The sequence below is a fragment of the Mauremys reevesii genome, linkage group 23 (assembly GCF_016161935.1).
Source record: "Mauremys reevesii isolate NIE-2019 linkage group 23, ASM1616193v1, whole genome shotgun sequence".
Classification (NCBI taxonomy): domain Eukaryota; kingdom Metazoa; phylum Chordata; order Testudines; family Geoemydidae; genus Mauremys; species Mauremys reevesii.
In genome coordinates, this window is record NC_052645.1 from 13,532,827 (window position 1) to 13,549,362 (window position 16,536).

The following is a 16,536-nucleotide window of genomic DNA, read 5'->3' on the forward strand; positions in this document are numbered from 1 at the left end:
AGCAGCACGGATGGGACCTCAACTGCCCTGAAGTCTGGGACACAATCAATTTTGAGTTCCAGTCCAGAACAGGGAAAAGGGCCCATTTACACTCATTTTAACCTGTCTGTAACTACCGGCCCAAATTCAGTTGCATCTGTCATGAGGACAGACTGCGAGCTGCTGAGCTGGGGGAGGAGAGGACACGTGCCTGAAGAGCCCCAGTGCACCAGCCTGAAGCACAAGCCATGTAAGAGACCATATCTGTGCTGACTGAGCACCAGATGGGCCAGCTGCAGGACCACAGAAGACAGCATCTCACTGCTTATGTAGCATCAGAAGTTGGAGCCCTGCACATGGTAAGCTCGACCCTCTGCCCACAGCTCGGTTCTGAAGAGGAAGCCAGAGCCTCCCTGTTTGAGGCAGGATAATGCTTGGGCCATTATTCAGTTCTGCCAAGAACCTCATTTTCTCCCATGGCAGATGGCGTTCGAATGACCTTGGGTCAGGACACCTGAGGTGGGGCAAAATCCGAGACTTGCAGTTAAAACACAGTTTGCAGACTGCAGCCCTGAGACCTGCAGGGTAGGGAGAAGGCAGAGTGAGCTGGGCCCGGGAATACACCCCCCTCTCCTTGCTGACAGCTAGAGGAAGAAAAGGAGACAGAACAATGAAAGAACTGGCACGTGGAGACATACACAGAAAGGAGTTTATTTTCCCCACCACTGGAATTATGAAATCACAGCAGCAGAGTTCAATATATTTACAAAGTAGCCCAACACTCCTCGGAGATAATGAGAACGAACACCAAGGACAGGGGCCCTGATAAAGAACAGAGGTAAATCCAAGAAGCTCTGCAGCGGACCTGCTTGAGACAAGCAGCAGAGAGGGTGGGGGGGAGGGCTAGACCCTAGTGGGGGAGTGTTTTTAATAGGGGGCTGCAGAACAATGGCACCACCTTACCACTAGGTGTTCAACCTTAACACAGCTACTCTAAAAGGGGGAACATGCACTTTGTAGGCAACGTGAGGAAAGCTGCACGCAGCGGTCACTCGCTGCCCACAAGCCAAGGGCACCCAGTTCAGCCTTGTCTACAGCAAGGGAAAACATCAGATGTGCAGCTCCCTCCAGGGGCAGCTCCTGGTTAGGCAAGATGGTCACAAAAAGCCACCTGCCCCCCATCCTCACTAGAGCTTCTATTGGCACTGCCGCTGCTGGAGCTTGGTGGGTCTGAATCTTACCAGTAGAGACAAGGGCCCCTGGTTTTCTGCTTACGTCTCTTTGCACAGCTCCATTGCTCCCAGTTTCCTCTGGCCAGCACTACTGAGTGGGACAGCTTTGCACACTCAAGGGCAGGATATTTCCACTGGCTGCAGTGTACCTAAGCTTTGGGATTCCTCCTAGACGGTTAGCCACCTTAGGCTGTCCATGACCCCCCTGCACATTCCTTCAGTGTCTGTGAAACCAGGGTCAAGGCCTGAGTGGGAGCTGGTCACTGACCCCAGCTCCGTCACTGCCGCGTCACTCGAAGTGCTCACTCGTTCATTTCCAGCCTGATGCCTCAGTCAGTTAAAGGACTTGACTGGTGCACTGGACAATCCCCACTTCAGATCCTACGATCCTCTAGTTTGGAGCTATTAATGTGTTTCTAATGCTCCTGGCAGGGAGGAGATTCTGGGTGTGTGTCCACATGGTGGGGGGAGCAAACATGCTTTCTGAATACACAGGAGTCAATAGACTTGCTCCTGCTTCAGCCACTGACAGTGTTAAAGCTTCAACTTTGGCAACACTTGTATACTTAAGACATCAGGGTCTCCTACAAGCCGACCCAATGCGTATCAGGACTATTGCTACTGCACAAAGCAGGTTGGCTTCTAGCTCTGGGCACAGAGATTTCTAGGTCTTCCCTGATGCCATTCTTGGCAGGTCACTTCAAACAGTAACACAAGAAAGCAGTGTAGGAATCCTTCCTATTCAATTGGCTGGCTTGTTACCTCGGTAGTAACTTCGCCGGGTAATAACCAAAGCAACACAAGGTAACTTGGTAAGACACCACACGCTCACTGCAAGGTTCACTTTGATGGGAGACCTTTCATATCCAATCAGCCTAGAGTTTATTTAGCAGCAGCCTGCTCTCCACTCATGCTTGAAATAACCGAATGCTGGAGAGACACAGAGCAGAGGATTTCAGTTCCAGGTGTAAGGGAAAGACAAGGCAGTATCTACACAGCCTCCTTCCTAGGCTAGAAAGGAAAGTGTTCGGTGATCAAGAGAATTGGTTGCCAGTGAGGAGAGATGGCGCTGCACACGAGAAGCCCCTTTCCTCCCCCTGGGCTGGAGGAGAGCACGCAGAGAGCTCTGAAAGCCACAAGTGTGGTTTGGAATCGTCTTTCAAGAGGCACAGGAACCATTGAAAGTGGCATGAAGCTAAGCAAGGAATTTAGAGAGCAACTGATGACAGTTACTTGAGGCTGGAATTCATTGTCTGCGGTACAGAATTGTCCTTTTAAAAGCATCAGAGTTGAAAAATTAATCCCTGCCCTGTGACTGAGGCGGTGTGCTTGCCCCAGTTCACAACAGACAAATGGCCACCTCATAGAAGCCAGCCACCACAATGGGTACCCTGGGTGGCACCCTTAGCAGAGAGGCTAAGGAATGAACAAACGGATTTTCCCAGGAAGTGCCTCCAGCTCAGGACTGAGGCACATTTATTGGCCAACGTCTATGAGAAGCTTGCCCAGCCCACATCTGTGCTGTCTCTACTCTGGCGAGTGAGCAGATTCTAGGGCTATCAAGTTGGCAGCTTCACCAATAATCACTTTTTAGCTTTCATAAGGGGCCCCCCCTTGAGGCACAGTCTAGTGGTAGTGTAACGCAGCACCCCCATCTTTTCAAAGTGTAATAATGAATCTACTTTGGAAGTGAATAGATCTTCATGTTCATTAACCTGAGACCAGCTGTAGGAAAACTGTCACCACCCGGCACTATGGGACAGATGCTACCTTTCACAGACCCAGGCCTAAGGGAAGCAGTTAACTGCACTTGAGGAACTTTGTGTCTTCAGACACTTCTTTTGATAAATATTTTATACTCACCAGCTGGCTTGGAATTCAAGTATTTCACTCCAGAGCAGAGCAAAGAGGTTTTAAAGACCCACAGTTAAAAATACTGTCCCACCAGGATGCTGTTGCTGCTGTCACATCACCAAGCCTATTGCAAGGGCGTGGCCAAGCTGTGGTACACAAGGGTTAGGGACTCCAGAAAAGGAAACTGTTGCAGGAGAAGAGTGGCAATTTTAGGAAGATGTGGCAAAGACAGGAGCAAGGGAGCTACATTGTGCACGTCATGGATCAGATGGGCACGTTCTGATTTCTGCAGTAATATGCTACTGGCCGTGCACAAACTGCTACGAGCCATTCCACAGCCTGACATCTCTGCACGCTTTCGAGCAGTCCCCCTCATTCTGAGGCTGCTAGTTTACAGCAGAGCTGTCCTGCCACAGGAGAATGCTCAGGAATGTTATCAGAGGAACACTTTGCCACCAGCACCTTTGTTGTTTCACTACCAGCTACAAGGGAGAGTGTACACGAGCACAGCGGCATTACGTGCTGCAGTAGGTGAACATAGCCACTAATAGACTTGAATCTCCACTTGAAAACGTGTGCTATAGGAGATTTGTGCAATAAGGGGATCCCTCCTCTCCCCCTCAGAAATTCAGAACTTGCACCGTATCTGGGCAGTGTAACAGTTAAGAAGCACATGATGACGTTTACTGAGAGGAAATAAGTAGCAATGTAAAGGCAGCCCGGGATCACAGAAAACCTTACAATGAGTATTTGCTTGTGCTAAGAAGGCAGGTTTAGCCCTTGCAACGTCACCCTGTGTTGAGATCATCACTTACAGAGTACACTCCCAAAACCAACCGGCAGGGGGGTGAGCAGCAGAATTCAGAGGCCCAGACACTGGGAGACCCCAATGACAGAACAAAACAGAAAGACACCAGTCCCAGGAAGCAAAAATGAGAGTCGTTACGATCGAGTGAAGATGCCATCTTCTCTTGTAGTGACTCCCAGGGTCCTGTGTCCCCAGCCTGTTGGATCCAGCAACCACAGTTTCATCCCTTGTGCACCAAGGGGAAGGGAAGCACGGTATCCATCACCGCAAGTGAAGGGTCAGAACGATTGTCAGGATCACCCCCAGGAAAAGGACAAAGGGAAGCCAGGTCTTCATGAATCCCCCTACGCTGCAAGAGAAAGAGGATTCAAGAGATCCGGTTGACAAGGGATACTGAGGGTGTGTATGGGGGTAGGGAGGGAGAAAAATGTTTGGGGATAATTGGAGAGTTGCAGGCCGGAAAGGGAGGAACTATCACCCTAACTGTTGACTCATATTTAGCCTGTCATCCATTGTAACTCCCAGATCCCTTTGTGCAGCATTCTTTCCTAGGCAGCCCTTTCCCAGTTTGTATGTGTGCAACTGATTGTTCCTTCCTAAGCGGAGCACTTTGCATGTGTCCTTATTGAATTTCATCCTGTTTACTTCAGACCATTTCTCCAGTTTGTCCAGGTCATTTTGAATTTTAATCCGATCCTCCAAAGCATTTGCATTCCCTCCCAGCTTGGTATCGCCCACAAACTTCATTAGAGTACACTCTATGCCCTGATCCAAATCACTGATGAAGATATCGAACAGAACTGGACCGAGAACTGATCTCTGCAGGACCCCACTTGATATGCCCTTCCAGCTTGGTCTCTGCTGTCAGTTCAAATCCAGCCCAGCAGTTAGCACTGGCTGGCTATTTGGCGGCTAATATGAAAGGGGACGGTGACATCAGATCAGTCCTAGGGCATAAATTCCCATGTTACAAAAATGCAATGAAATGTCATTACAGTTGGCAACCTGAGAAGAAGGCCAAGGACTGAATAAGGCACAGGGACTGAACTCCCCTAAAAGCCCCTAAAGCCCCCTCCCAACAGGGGTAAAACACATTGGCAGGACAGCATTGGGGAAGCTTGTACTCTACTGCCCTGCTCTGTGGCTAGAGAGGATCACATTCTCCAGGACTGAGAAACTGACACTAAAGTTTTTTTGTTTAAAAAGCCCACGTGAACGCTATTATGGTGCTGAAAGAAATTTTGGTGGTAAAGGACTGGGAGAAAAATCCAAAGAGCAGTGGGTGGAAGTCCTAATTTAAAAAAAACGGGACTTGTTTTATTACAACACAAAAGAGAGCGAAGAAAATCTCTGACTGGCTGACATAGGCCACTGCCAAGTATGGTCACAGTTATGAACGTTACAAGCGGTGGCCAGACTCCGGGGTCAGGCAGTGAAAGACTTCCTGGGGAGCTATAGACCAGGATTTGCTTTAGATTGCACTTTTCATAGGCCAAGCCCCCAAAAGCATTGAACACTAGTGTCTCAGGACATCACAAGCTCAGCAAAACCTCACACCACACCTTGGCCTTTAACGGAGGTATAGGGTTGCTCAGGACACTGGAGATCTTTTTCCTCTTGAGCTTTCACCAGTCATGGGAATCTGCTTAACTGCTCCATAAAAAGGACAGCAAGCCTGCCAGCTTAGCTCTGTGCTAGTGTCAGGATTCCTTATAAGCACTGAGCCCACAATCATCCAGCCAAGGGCAGGTATGCCGCCAGCTGAGCCCTACCGTCCTCAATACACAATTGAAAGACATATGGGTGAAAAGCTTAACACCTTCTCTCTGGGGTAGCGAGAAACACTGAGGGATCAGAAACTTTGAGAAGCTAGCCCTCGTCTGCTGGACCTGGACTGGTCTGCAGCTCACCTTACATACTTCCCATACAGGAAGGAGAGGAAGCAAAGTTTGACCATGTTCCAGGAGCTGCTGTTATCGTATCTCATCAGGTTTAAGGCCAGAGCCACATGGGAGTGGCAGTTGTCACAGCAAAGATTGTGCTATAATAGAAAGGAACATGAAGTTAGAATTTTTCGGTCTCCATTAGGTTCCTCTAGGTCCATCCCTCTTCTGTCTGGGGCAGGATTGTCTCCTAAAATTAGCCAGATAAGAAGTTCTCCAGGGCAGGGAGACAATCCAATAGAACTCAACAGGACCCCAATCCCACTGGTGCTTTTGGATGCCAGTTCAGAACCAATTGCTGAGAGGGTATATTCCCCAGGGCTTACTCCCCGTTCAGCAGTAAGTAAGCAGCAGGATTCTGATTCCATATTTCCTCAGAGATGGAGGACCAGTGCAAGCACATAAGCCTTTCACTAGGCAAGTGTGAAGAGACATGAGCATGACACAGAAAACAGTCAAGAACTGGCTTTGATCACATAGCTCTTATCAACTGCTTCATAAAAAGGATCAACCCATCAAGAAATTTCATTTCACAGATGGGAGAAGAGTAGGAAACATTACAAGATTTGTCCAAGCTCTAGAAGAGAAGCATTTTGTTAAGAAAAAATACAAAGCAAATCCTGTTCCACTGCATCTGGTTAAATCAAGACTAGTAAGGCTGGGCTTCAAGTCTTACCATTCGATGCTTGTACTCCTCAGAGGCATCGTGCACGGCCGTATCCCAAGCATTGGGACTGCTGGAGTACACTTTGGTGGGATCCAGTTTCCAGTACCTGACAAGGAAGACAACAGAACCCCTAGTTTAAATGCTAGACCTTCTATTCTTTCAGTTTTCTTTCCTTCCCCACTAAGGGGCTATTTAAAGCAGGAGTCAGCAGACAAACCCACAGTCATTCATTAATGAGGCTCAGTGAACTCAAGGAACTGCATTGTTCTAGAGAGGTGCATGTGATAAGAGGGCATCAGGAGCCTATGCTTAACTCCCCCCCAAACCTAAAGCAGTTACACCTTGGATAGCAAGGGATTAGTGTACATGTAACAAATTAGGTTCTGAACTCCAGTTTTCATGTGGAATTTAAAACCCTAATTCTAGCCACATACTTGTTTATTTGAATAAAAGTACAAAAATCAGGAGCTGATGAACAAATATTTTGATTTGCATTGTGGCAAATAAAAACATCAAAACCAAGATGCGAATATGAACTCTTTCTCACTCAATTTTTGATATCACTTACTTTCAGCAAACTGATTGCCACAAATTCTACTTTAATATGAAGTCTTAACTGCTGTAATAGTCATGTAAATATTGACTCTCTCATTATTTTAATACCGTAACTTTCCAGTCATGCTTCTAATCAGAGATTTAATGTAATGTTCTCTCTTGGGAAGCACAGATACGCTAGCTGCCCCATTGAATTAGGGCCTCTGATCTCAGAGAACATTACCCATATTACTACATATTTATGTTGGTTTCAGTGAATTAAGGACATTTCCTTGTGAATGTGTTAAAAGTTTAATAAAAAGAAACAGTGGCACTTACTTCACCGGCTTCCCAAATGCCATGTTGTCTTCCTACACAAAGGGGAAAGATCTCTTAGAACACAGATCACACAAAATTCAATACATGCGTCTTTCCTGGAAGGTCAGACTCTAGGCTTGTTTAGTGGTATGAGTTACCGGTAATTATCAAGTTCTTTCCTCAGCAGGCTCATTTTACCTAGACACAGATCATATTTGTATGCACACATGTTTAGATTCTCATTAATACTGATTCTACTGCTGTTGGAATGCGAGTTTGGTTCTATGTACATTGCTACATCTTCCATCTTTATGGCACATATGCCTTATTGTTTCCTTCTCGATTCCCTTTATTTCAGAATTGTAACAGAGTTTTTTACCTACTGATAAAAGCACATCTGCTGGTCTCCCAGTGTGAATTACACAGACAGACTAAATCCATCACATTAAGACTTAGCCTAACAGAGTGAATACAACTTATGTGTTGGTAAGTGGGCATGACTTTCAGTCAGTCCAATGAAGTCATGTTATTGTAAAATGCATCTTCTCTTAGCCTCCTCAATCTCTAAGTTACACTAATATTGGACTCCTGATTTTGACCCCAAAATGGCAACATTCACCCGTGTTGTGGGACACATCAGACTAACCCATGCCACTGGAATCTAACGCTTCTCTGGAAGTACAAGAGGTCCAAAGACACCCTTCTCTTGTTGCTCAAGAAAACAAATGAGCCCATCCTTGATCGCAGTAACCAGCTTATCTACGCTGGCCAGCCCTCAACACAAAGGTGACAAACATGGCTGTATCTGCCCTGAATCCAATACAGAGTTAGCCAGTGGAAAAAATGAAACACGCAGCAGTTCTCTGCTCTCCAGGGATTTACGCAGCAATTATTTCAAGCTTTCATTTCACTTTGGAAATGCGAAACAGCGAGAGAACCGGTCACAAGCATTTGAGGAAGGCGGGAACCAGGCCAACTTCATGCTCCTCATTTATCAACCAGAATCATCATCTACTTACAGAGACGTAGTAAGGGCCCGCAAAGTCCCGAATGACTCCAGTCGACGTACAGATACCCATGTGGCCGATGATAGGGAAGAGCCATCTACCAAGGTAACAAATGAAATGTTTGAGTCAAATGTCTCGCCCTGATCACACGCCCCTGCTAGAATGGCTACACAATGATCGGTGTGGTACAAAATAGACAGAGCAAGCAAGTTAGATGTAGGTGCATGGGGTTGGGGGAAGAGACATGACAACTAGTAAACCAGAGCTGAGCACAAATTGGCAGAGCTAGGTCACACAGACACACACATACAGGTAGGAGAATATGAAAGCAGATAATGTCCAAACCCACACCTCCCTGACAAGCAATTCCACAAATCTAGGCTTCTTTGCATTGGCACCAAGACTTTAAGCTGTTAACTGCATTTAATCATATTATTACAAGGACAGGAGTCTCAGGGCCTGATGCTGCTCTCAAACTACACCACTGTGTGTGCCATCTGAGACCAGGAGGGAAGGAGCACTTCAATCTTTCTGAAGATTTTGTTTTTTTGTTTTTCTGGGTAAATGCACTGGCTCTAGAAGGAAGCTCTCTTGAAGACAAACTGAATCTCATAAGTTATCAGTGGAAAATATTATTAGGTCATCTAACCCATCTTTATACTAATACTTACAATAATACAAATACTTCAACACCACCACCACCTAGGAGCCCTAGTCACGGACCAGGTTCCTGCAATGCTCGGCACTGTACAAACACAGGTCCCTGCCCCAAGGGGTTTACAATCTAAGTCTAGAACAAGAGGCACCAGGGCCGTTTTGCATTGAAAACTAGTTGCGTGTGTCCCAGACCATGGGCTTCCACCACTAGGAAGAATATCTCCTAGCCTAAATGGTCCTGTTGTTCCAAAGGTTTCTTGACATCAGTTTATATTTTTATCCAATTATCTTGTGCTATCCTAAAATCTTCTCCTCCCTCCTTGGTATTTACAGCCTTCAGGAACTAGCAGAGTTATGTTTCCCCACCCTACGGCTATGTCTACACTACAAGCGCAGCAGCTACGCCACTGTAGCATAGACGCTTCCTACATCAACGGAAGGGTTTTTGTTGTAATTAATTCACCACTCTACAAGGCAGTAGATCTAGCTGCGTCTACGCTGGAGGTTAGGTTGACCTAACCACAGCATTCAGGGTGCAATTGTTTTCACAGTCCTGAGCGACTGTTGCGAGGTTGATCTAATTTTCAAGTGCGGACCAGGCCCTAGTTGTTGTTTAGCACTAAATATTTATAGGCTGGGCTAAGCCAATCTCCCCAGCCCCCTAATGACTTTTATTTACTTTTCACCATTTACACTGTTTATTGTTTGCATTTCGCTAACTTGGACAATGAAAACAAATCAGGCACTTTCACTTTTACATAGGGGGAGTTTTATAGTCAATTTCATGTTTTGATTGCCATATACCGGCAGGATGGTGTTCAGGACTGGCTCTAGGCACCAGCAAAGCAAGCACGTGCTTGGGGCAGCACACTTCCAGGGGCGGCATTCCAGCCATCCTTTTTTTCACGCTCTCAGAGCTGTGCCACTTAGACAGGGTGAGGGCACTGCACCCCCGGCCGCAGACATGTCTACATTAAAAAGATTACCTAGTTTTACAACTCTAAATTCAGATATTGGGACTGAATGGCCCAGGGGACTGGGAAGAGAGGAGGAAAAGTTGATAATTGTGCCAAACAAGAAATTTCACAGCATCACAACCATCTCATGACATTTCTGATGATTCTGCAGGAAGTTGTCAATACTGATGTGGGAGGGGAAATCCAGGGGAAAACAAAGATACCCAGTGGCCTGTTAAAAGGAGCTCCTTAATCAGCTAATTAAAAAGCTGAAAAGATTTTTTCCCCTCACTTTTCTTTTTTAAACAGTACTTTGGGAAGAGACGAAGCCTGGAATGCTTAAGCAGGTGAAAACAGGAGTTATAATGAAAGCTGGTCTGCAACCTTAGAGCATTCATTAACATGAAAGCTGTAATATGTTTTTTCTTCTTCACCAAAGGTTGAAGGGCTATCATTCAGATTTCTGGTACACTGCATAAAATATCTTTTCTCCCTTGTCTCAGCTCTGCTACAACTAGTCCCTAGCGTCTGAAAAGAACTAGCAAACAAATCAAAATAATTTCATTCTGGCTTTGGATGTTTTAGTCAGATTGCAGCAAAAGGTTAGATTGCTTCCAAATGCCTCTTTCTAGTGTGCTGATTTTGCATGTTCAGTCATCACTAGAGATGGTTGTGTTTGTGTTGTTTCCATCATTACAAAGGAATTATAAATATTTTTTCTCAAATTGTTTCAAACTATTTAATAAGTTATTTGTTTCAAACCGTTAATAAATCCACATGCTGCTACACTAGGCATATCTAGAGCCAACTGTAAAAATTCACACAGCTGCTCAGAAGCAGCTTTGACAAGAGACCATGCCCTCTTATAGAAAAACCTGAGAAGTCATGGGGTTTGCACTCGACAAATGTACACGTTATACGGTCTTAGTGAGGAGAAAAGCCACAGAGAAAACAGTGATTGTGAGTTGGCTCCTGGCTGCCCTAGTGATCATCCCTGCCCATTTTAGTGGAAAGCTTCTATTAGATTTGAAGCATAGGAGGGGCAAGGGAGGGGAAAAAACCTTCATGGTTCCCAATTGTACCCCCAGGATCCACCATTTCTACCTCCTGACCCAGAGCCAAGCTTCACAGCTACTATGTGTATTTAGGATAACTGGCCAGGACACTCTATCAACCTCATCAAGCTACTCCCTGTCAAGCAGGCTCTCCTGTGACTCCGGGGCTGGATGAACTGTCTCTGCAGCACTGGCAGGACAAGGGCGCTAGACACTGAACATTCAAACCCGGGTCTCCCCGCAAGCAGAGCAGAGCACCACGGCTTTTAGACGCTGGTGCTGGTACCTCAGCTAACATTGTCCCTACAGGTTCCAGAGTGGCAGCCACGTTAGTCTGCATCGGCCAAAGCAAAGCGGAGCCCCTGTGGCACCGCAGAGACCCACTTCTGATGAAGCGGGATCTAGCCCCCGAAAGCTGGTGCTCGAATAAACGCGTCAGGCTCTGAGGCGCTACCAGGCCCCCTCGTTTCTCCCGCACGTTGTGTTCGGCAGAGCTCGAAGCGTCGCGCTAGGCCGCGGGGTTTGACTGTTGGTTGGTTGGTTGGTACCTGCCAAGGGAGGGATTTAAAAAGGGACCCGGACGCCACTATCACCCTCCCCCCCCCACAGACCCTCCTCCGGCGGGAAGCGTCACTTGTCAGCGGAGCGTGTGTCACCTTTGAAGGGATTTAACCCCCCCCGCCGGGGATGAGCAGCCCAGGCGTCCCGGGCTCGGGCAGGTGCCGGGGGGGGGGGAGCAGCACGTGGCAGGCCGAGGAGGGAAGAGCCCCGTGGCCGCGCTCCGGGGCGCTGCCAGGCTAGGCTGCCCCCCAGTGTCTAACCGGGGGGGGGGGCAGCGCCGGACACACGGAGCCAGGCCCCCAGGCCGCAGCCGAGACCCCGAGCGGGGCCCTGGCCACACGGAGCCGCCGCGCGGCGCACTCACGTCAGGACGGGGATTGGCGTCCACACCACGCAGAAGGGGAAGCGGCCCCGCTCGGGCTCCAGTCCGGCCCCCCCGCCGCCATTAAACTGCTTCATCTTCCCCCCCGCGGCCTCCGCTTCCGCCATCGCTGGGGAGCGCGTCACTTCCTGGAGACCGCGCGCGCGCTTCCGGGGCCGTCCGGTAACTAGGGAGACCGGGGCCTGCGCGCCAGCCTCTGGCTGTGTCGTCGCTGCTGCCTTTGGGTTCGTGTACCGGCCCCTCGCCCCCACCCCGCCCAAAGCCACCGAGCCACCCCGCCCCAGCCTCCCATATACCCCCCAACCCCGCCCAAAGCCACCCTGCCCCCAAACCACCCTGCCCCTAGCCTCCCATACACCCCCCCACCCCGCCCCAGCCTCCCATACACCCCCCCATACCCCGCTCCCAAACCACCCTGCCCCAGCCTCCCATACATCCCCACCCTGCCCAAAGCCACCCCGCCCCCATACCCCCAAACCACCCTGCCCCTAGCCTCCCATACACCCCCTTACCCCGCTCCCCAAACCACCCTGCCCCTAGTCTCCCATACACCCCCACCCTGCCCCAGCCTCCCATACACCCCCATACCCCGCCCCAAACCACCCTGCCCCAGCCTCCCATACATCCCCACCCCGCCCAAAGCCACCCTGCCCCCATACACCCCTGGCCCCGCTCCCTGCCCCCAGCCTCCCATACATCCTCCACCCCGCCCAAAGCCACCCTGCCCCCGCCGCCCATAAACCCCCCCCCCCGGCACTGCCCCCATACACCCCCAAACCACCCTGTCCCAGCCTCTCAACCCCACCCTGCCCCTAGTCTCCCATACACCCCCAACCCTGCCTCCCATACACCCCCGGCCCCACCCCACCCCACCCAAAGCCACCCTGCCCCAGCCTCCCATACACTCCCTCATCCCTGCCCGCCCACACCGCCACCCTTCCTCTGGCCTCCCATACACCCCCAAACCTGCCCCCCCCGCTCTGTCCCGCCACCCGGCCCCTAGCTTCCCATACACCCCAAGCCACCCTGCCCCTAGCCTCCCATACACTGCCCCCATAAAGCTACCCTGCCCCTAGCCTCCCATATACTCCCCAGCACTGCCCCCCCATAAAGGCACCCTGCCTGTAGCTCCCCATACACACACCCCCAGCCCCAAGTATCTCCTACCCCCAGCCCCCCAATAGGGCCCTGCCACGGAACTGGAGCTGGGCCCCAAGGTGCACATGGGGCTGCAGATTTCCCCCACATTGGGGTGGGGGAGCACTGTGTCATCTACATACCTTTGAAGATCTGGGCCTACTTCCTGCCTAAACCCCTTTGAGGATGTGGGTCAGGCCCTTGCGTTTCCCTCCAGCCCCTCCTACAGCAAGAGATTGATGGTTTGCAACCTCCAGAGCAAGACTCGTCCACAGAGGTGTCTAGGGTGCTGATTCAAGCTCCTCGCAGGCCACCTCTTCTAGGTGATGTCAGCCCATGAGCTGGTGCCTGCTAGTGGCGTCTCACCCGCGTCCTCATCGAATCTTGCATCTTTTCATTGTCACGTTTCCACTGCTGGGTGTGATGAGATCTTTATACGAACCAGCCACACAATGAGCCTGAGCCAAAACTCCAGCTCCAATTGTTCCCTAGACTCTCTACCAGTTCAGATTTAAATATGAGTTTTGTGACCAGGTCCTTCTCTAGCTGTGCTGAACCAGACCTGCCTTTCAAAGGGCAGGAACTTTGCTATTTCCCAGACCTCTCTTCACCCCAGCTCTGTGGAGAGTCTAGAATAAATAATGAAAAAACAGCCGTAAGGATTGTGTGTCATTAAAGGGGTAGCAGCTTGTGCACTGAGCCCATCCTCAAAAAAACCAGAGCCTTAAAAGCAAATCATTCCCCTACACCTATGATGTGGTGCAGTATTTCTTTGACTGATTTAAGTGCTGATTTATACAGGCTAGATTTCTTGTGGAAAGGAAATGCTACAAATTCATACGAATTGGGAGTTACATCAAAGTCCCTGGCTGGATGTCCAAAAAGGGGAATTTCTTCATTTCTTAACAAAGCGCTACCTACAACAGCTTGTGTCTAATGATGCCAAACTGAAGCAGCAGGAATAGCTATGTATCGTTCATTAGAGCTTCCCCTGAGGGATCGTCTCTTTCTTTCTCCTGGTAGAAAGTCTGCATCACTGATGTTTCATCTGCATTGTGACAGGCCCAGGGAGCTGGCTGGAGCACTCCCAGTTTGGAGCCGGTACAAGCTGTCCCCGCTGCAGGAATGACAGATTTCTCTGCTTTGCCTTCTCTTTGCAAGGTTTCAGAATCCTTCCTTCCTGGGACATGCTGAGAATTTATTCATCCATTGTTGCACGAGGAGATTTGGTGTTTTTGTTTTTTTTTTAAATGCCACTACCACAATAGTGCTTTTTATTCCTAGAAAGTGCCCCCAAAATAGGGTGTTGTGTTCTCAGTAGCTGGGAGACCCTTAAATCAAGGCAATGAGACTTGACAGTGATGGATGTCCATAACCTTTACTGATCAGGTCAGTATCACTCAGCAGCACTGGCTAAACTCCAGCAGACCTAACCCTCTTTTGCACGCACTAGGTTCAGTGTAAACCCTGGGAATTTTAGCTGGGTCTTTTCTTTGCTGTTCCAAGGTCCTGGCTGGGAATCTGTAAGGCAAACTTGAGGACATTTATACTGGGTACAAAAGTTAAAATAAATTAGGACAGATGGGAGGAAGTATAGGAACAGCAGCAGCACACCTGAGGGAGGAGGGAACTCGGTAACCATCAATCAAGAAGAGAACAGAAAATCAGGTAAAATACAAGAATAATAGTGGGAAGAAATAACACATCCCTGGCCCTTCCATTGTGAATCTGAGCCAAGGATCCTAAAGCATTTTATAAATATTAACTAAGCAAGTTTCAGACACGTTCCTGTGAGGTACGGCAGGGATTGGTGCTGTGTTTGGAGCAGTAGTTACAAATCCAGAATCAAATTAGAAAAATAACTGCTTTATTAGGAAGTTGAATTCAACTACATGAGGAAGCTGAAGAAGAAATTTGTTTATTCCCGAGTTCCACCCCCACAACGTTCTCAGCAGGATACGGAGGGATAATGTGCTGTACTTGCCAGAAAATGGGTTAATTATCTTGTCCAAACCACTCTCGTTGGCTCACTGTATCCTGAAAGCAGGACACTTGATCCTAGGTCCTACTAAAAGCTGATGAACTACCTGGATGAGCGTTACATACAGCACACTCCTCTATGTATCCCTATTATGCTTCTAGAAGTCCTTGGTTCCTCCTTACACCAAGATCTGTGACTATTTCCCTTCAAGGTTAGAAGGTAGCTGTAATACCAGCACCCTGCCACAGCATGTGGGAGCAATGAGTAATGTTTGAAGTGTTGCAGAGTTAGAAGCCAGCTGGTGGAGCTCCGCTAGTAAAAGTCTTGGATTAGTTCCTGTGCCTATATGTCTGGCTTCATTCTGCACAAGGTCTCTTTAATGCACCAAGAGGTTGCAGTGCAATCCAAAGCATTGCATTAATAAAAGGGCTGGTTTGGGGGATGCAGTTTGTTATTAAGAGAGGTTGAGAGTGTTAGTCCCAATAGCTAGCAGGGTATAAATTCATAGACCATGGGGCTCATTCTCAAGTAGGAGATCATCTTGTCCTTTATAGCTGATTTTCCCATTTCAGCTTCATGCCTCTGTTTCTGCTGTGGCCTACACGTCTTACTGTTAAACTGAATTAGTGGGACCCTCCCGCCTTAAAGTTAACTGCATTAACTAGAGATTTTTTAGGAGAGAAGTAGCCAGAGAAAATACCGTAGGGGAGGGAGGGTTGTTTATATGTTTTAATGCATTTCAGGCTGGTGAAAGGTTCCAGTTTGAAAACCTTGGTAACTGAGATCCTCTAGCCACAGGGCACATGCAGTATAAAGACCGGCACTGCAAGCTTCCCCCATTCTCCATCAGATTTAATTAAGGGTTTGCCTTGACTAAGATTTAAAGATGTGATGTGGGAAGATGTCAGCTAACACATTCTGAAAGTCTAGTGCAGACAACTGTACATTTTGTGCTAACCAGTCCACTGGAGCCTAGGGTGCAACTCAACCAGCTTAGCGTGTCATTGCCTTACCTACACTGAACTGTTAGAACACGGTAGTTGGCACATTAGCTAACATCCTACCTTGAATGCTGGACTAGACACTGCCTTAGAACAGTGGTCCCCAATGCGGTGTCCGCGCGTGCCATGGCACCCACCGGGGCATCTATGTGCACCCGCGTACTGGCCGGCGGACAAGCATCTGCCGAAATGCCGCCGAAAAGCGGCGTCACTGCCGAAATGCCACTGATTTTCGGCAACATTTCAGCGGCAACACTTCTTGATGTTGCCGCTTCTCGGCAGCATTTCGGCGGACACTTGTCTGCCGGCCACAGTCCTTGGTGACTCATCATCCGGCGCCCACCACCCAGAAAAGGTTGGGGACCACTGCCTTAGAACAACTACCCGTAGGTAAGAGAGCTAAACTCAGTCTATCCAGCTCATTCACTCCCGGACAGCTCTACTAATGTATCCCATAAGGAACC

General features: G+C 48.7%; 1 protein-coding gene across 2 annotated transcripts; it reads right to left on the reverse strand.

The window, feature by feature from the left end:
- Window positions 1-674: 674 nt before the first annotated feature.
- Window positions 675-12,129, reverse strand: TMEM222 (transmembrane protein 222). Of its 2 annotated transcripts, none has more exons than XM_039511410.1 (6): window positions 11,936-12,129; window positions 8,355-8,439; window positions 7,357-7,388; window positions 6,493-6,589; window positions 5,784-5,914; window positions 675-4,217 (listed from the first exon to the last, which is right to left on the reverse strand). In XM_039511410.1, exons 1-6 carry the CDS (start codon window positions 12,058-12,060, stop codon window positions 4,094-4,096), a joined length of 594 nt encoding a protein of 197 aa, XP_039367344.1. In that variant the 5' UTR covers window positions 12,061-12,129; the 3' UTR covers window positions 675-4,093. The 2 variants fall into 2 exon arrangements, with proteins under 2 accessions (XP_039367344.1, XP_039367345.1); XM_039511411.1 differs by having other exon boundaries at window positions 675-4,222; window positions 11,936-12,116.
- Window positions 12,130-16,536: the final 4,407 nt, after the last annotated feature.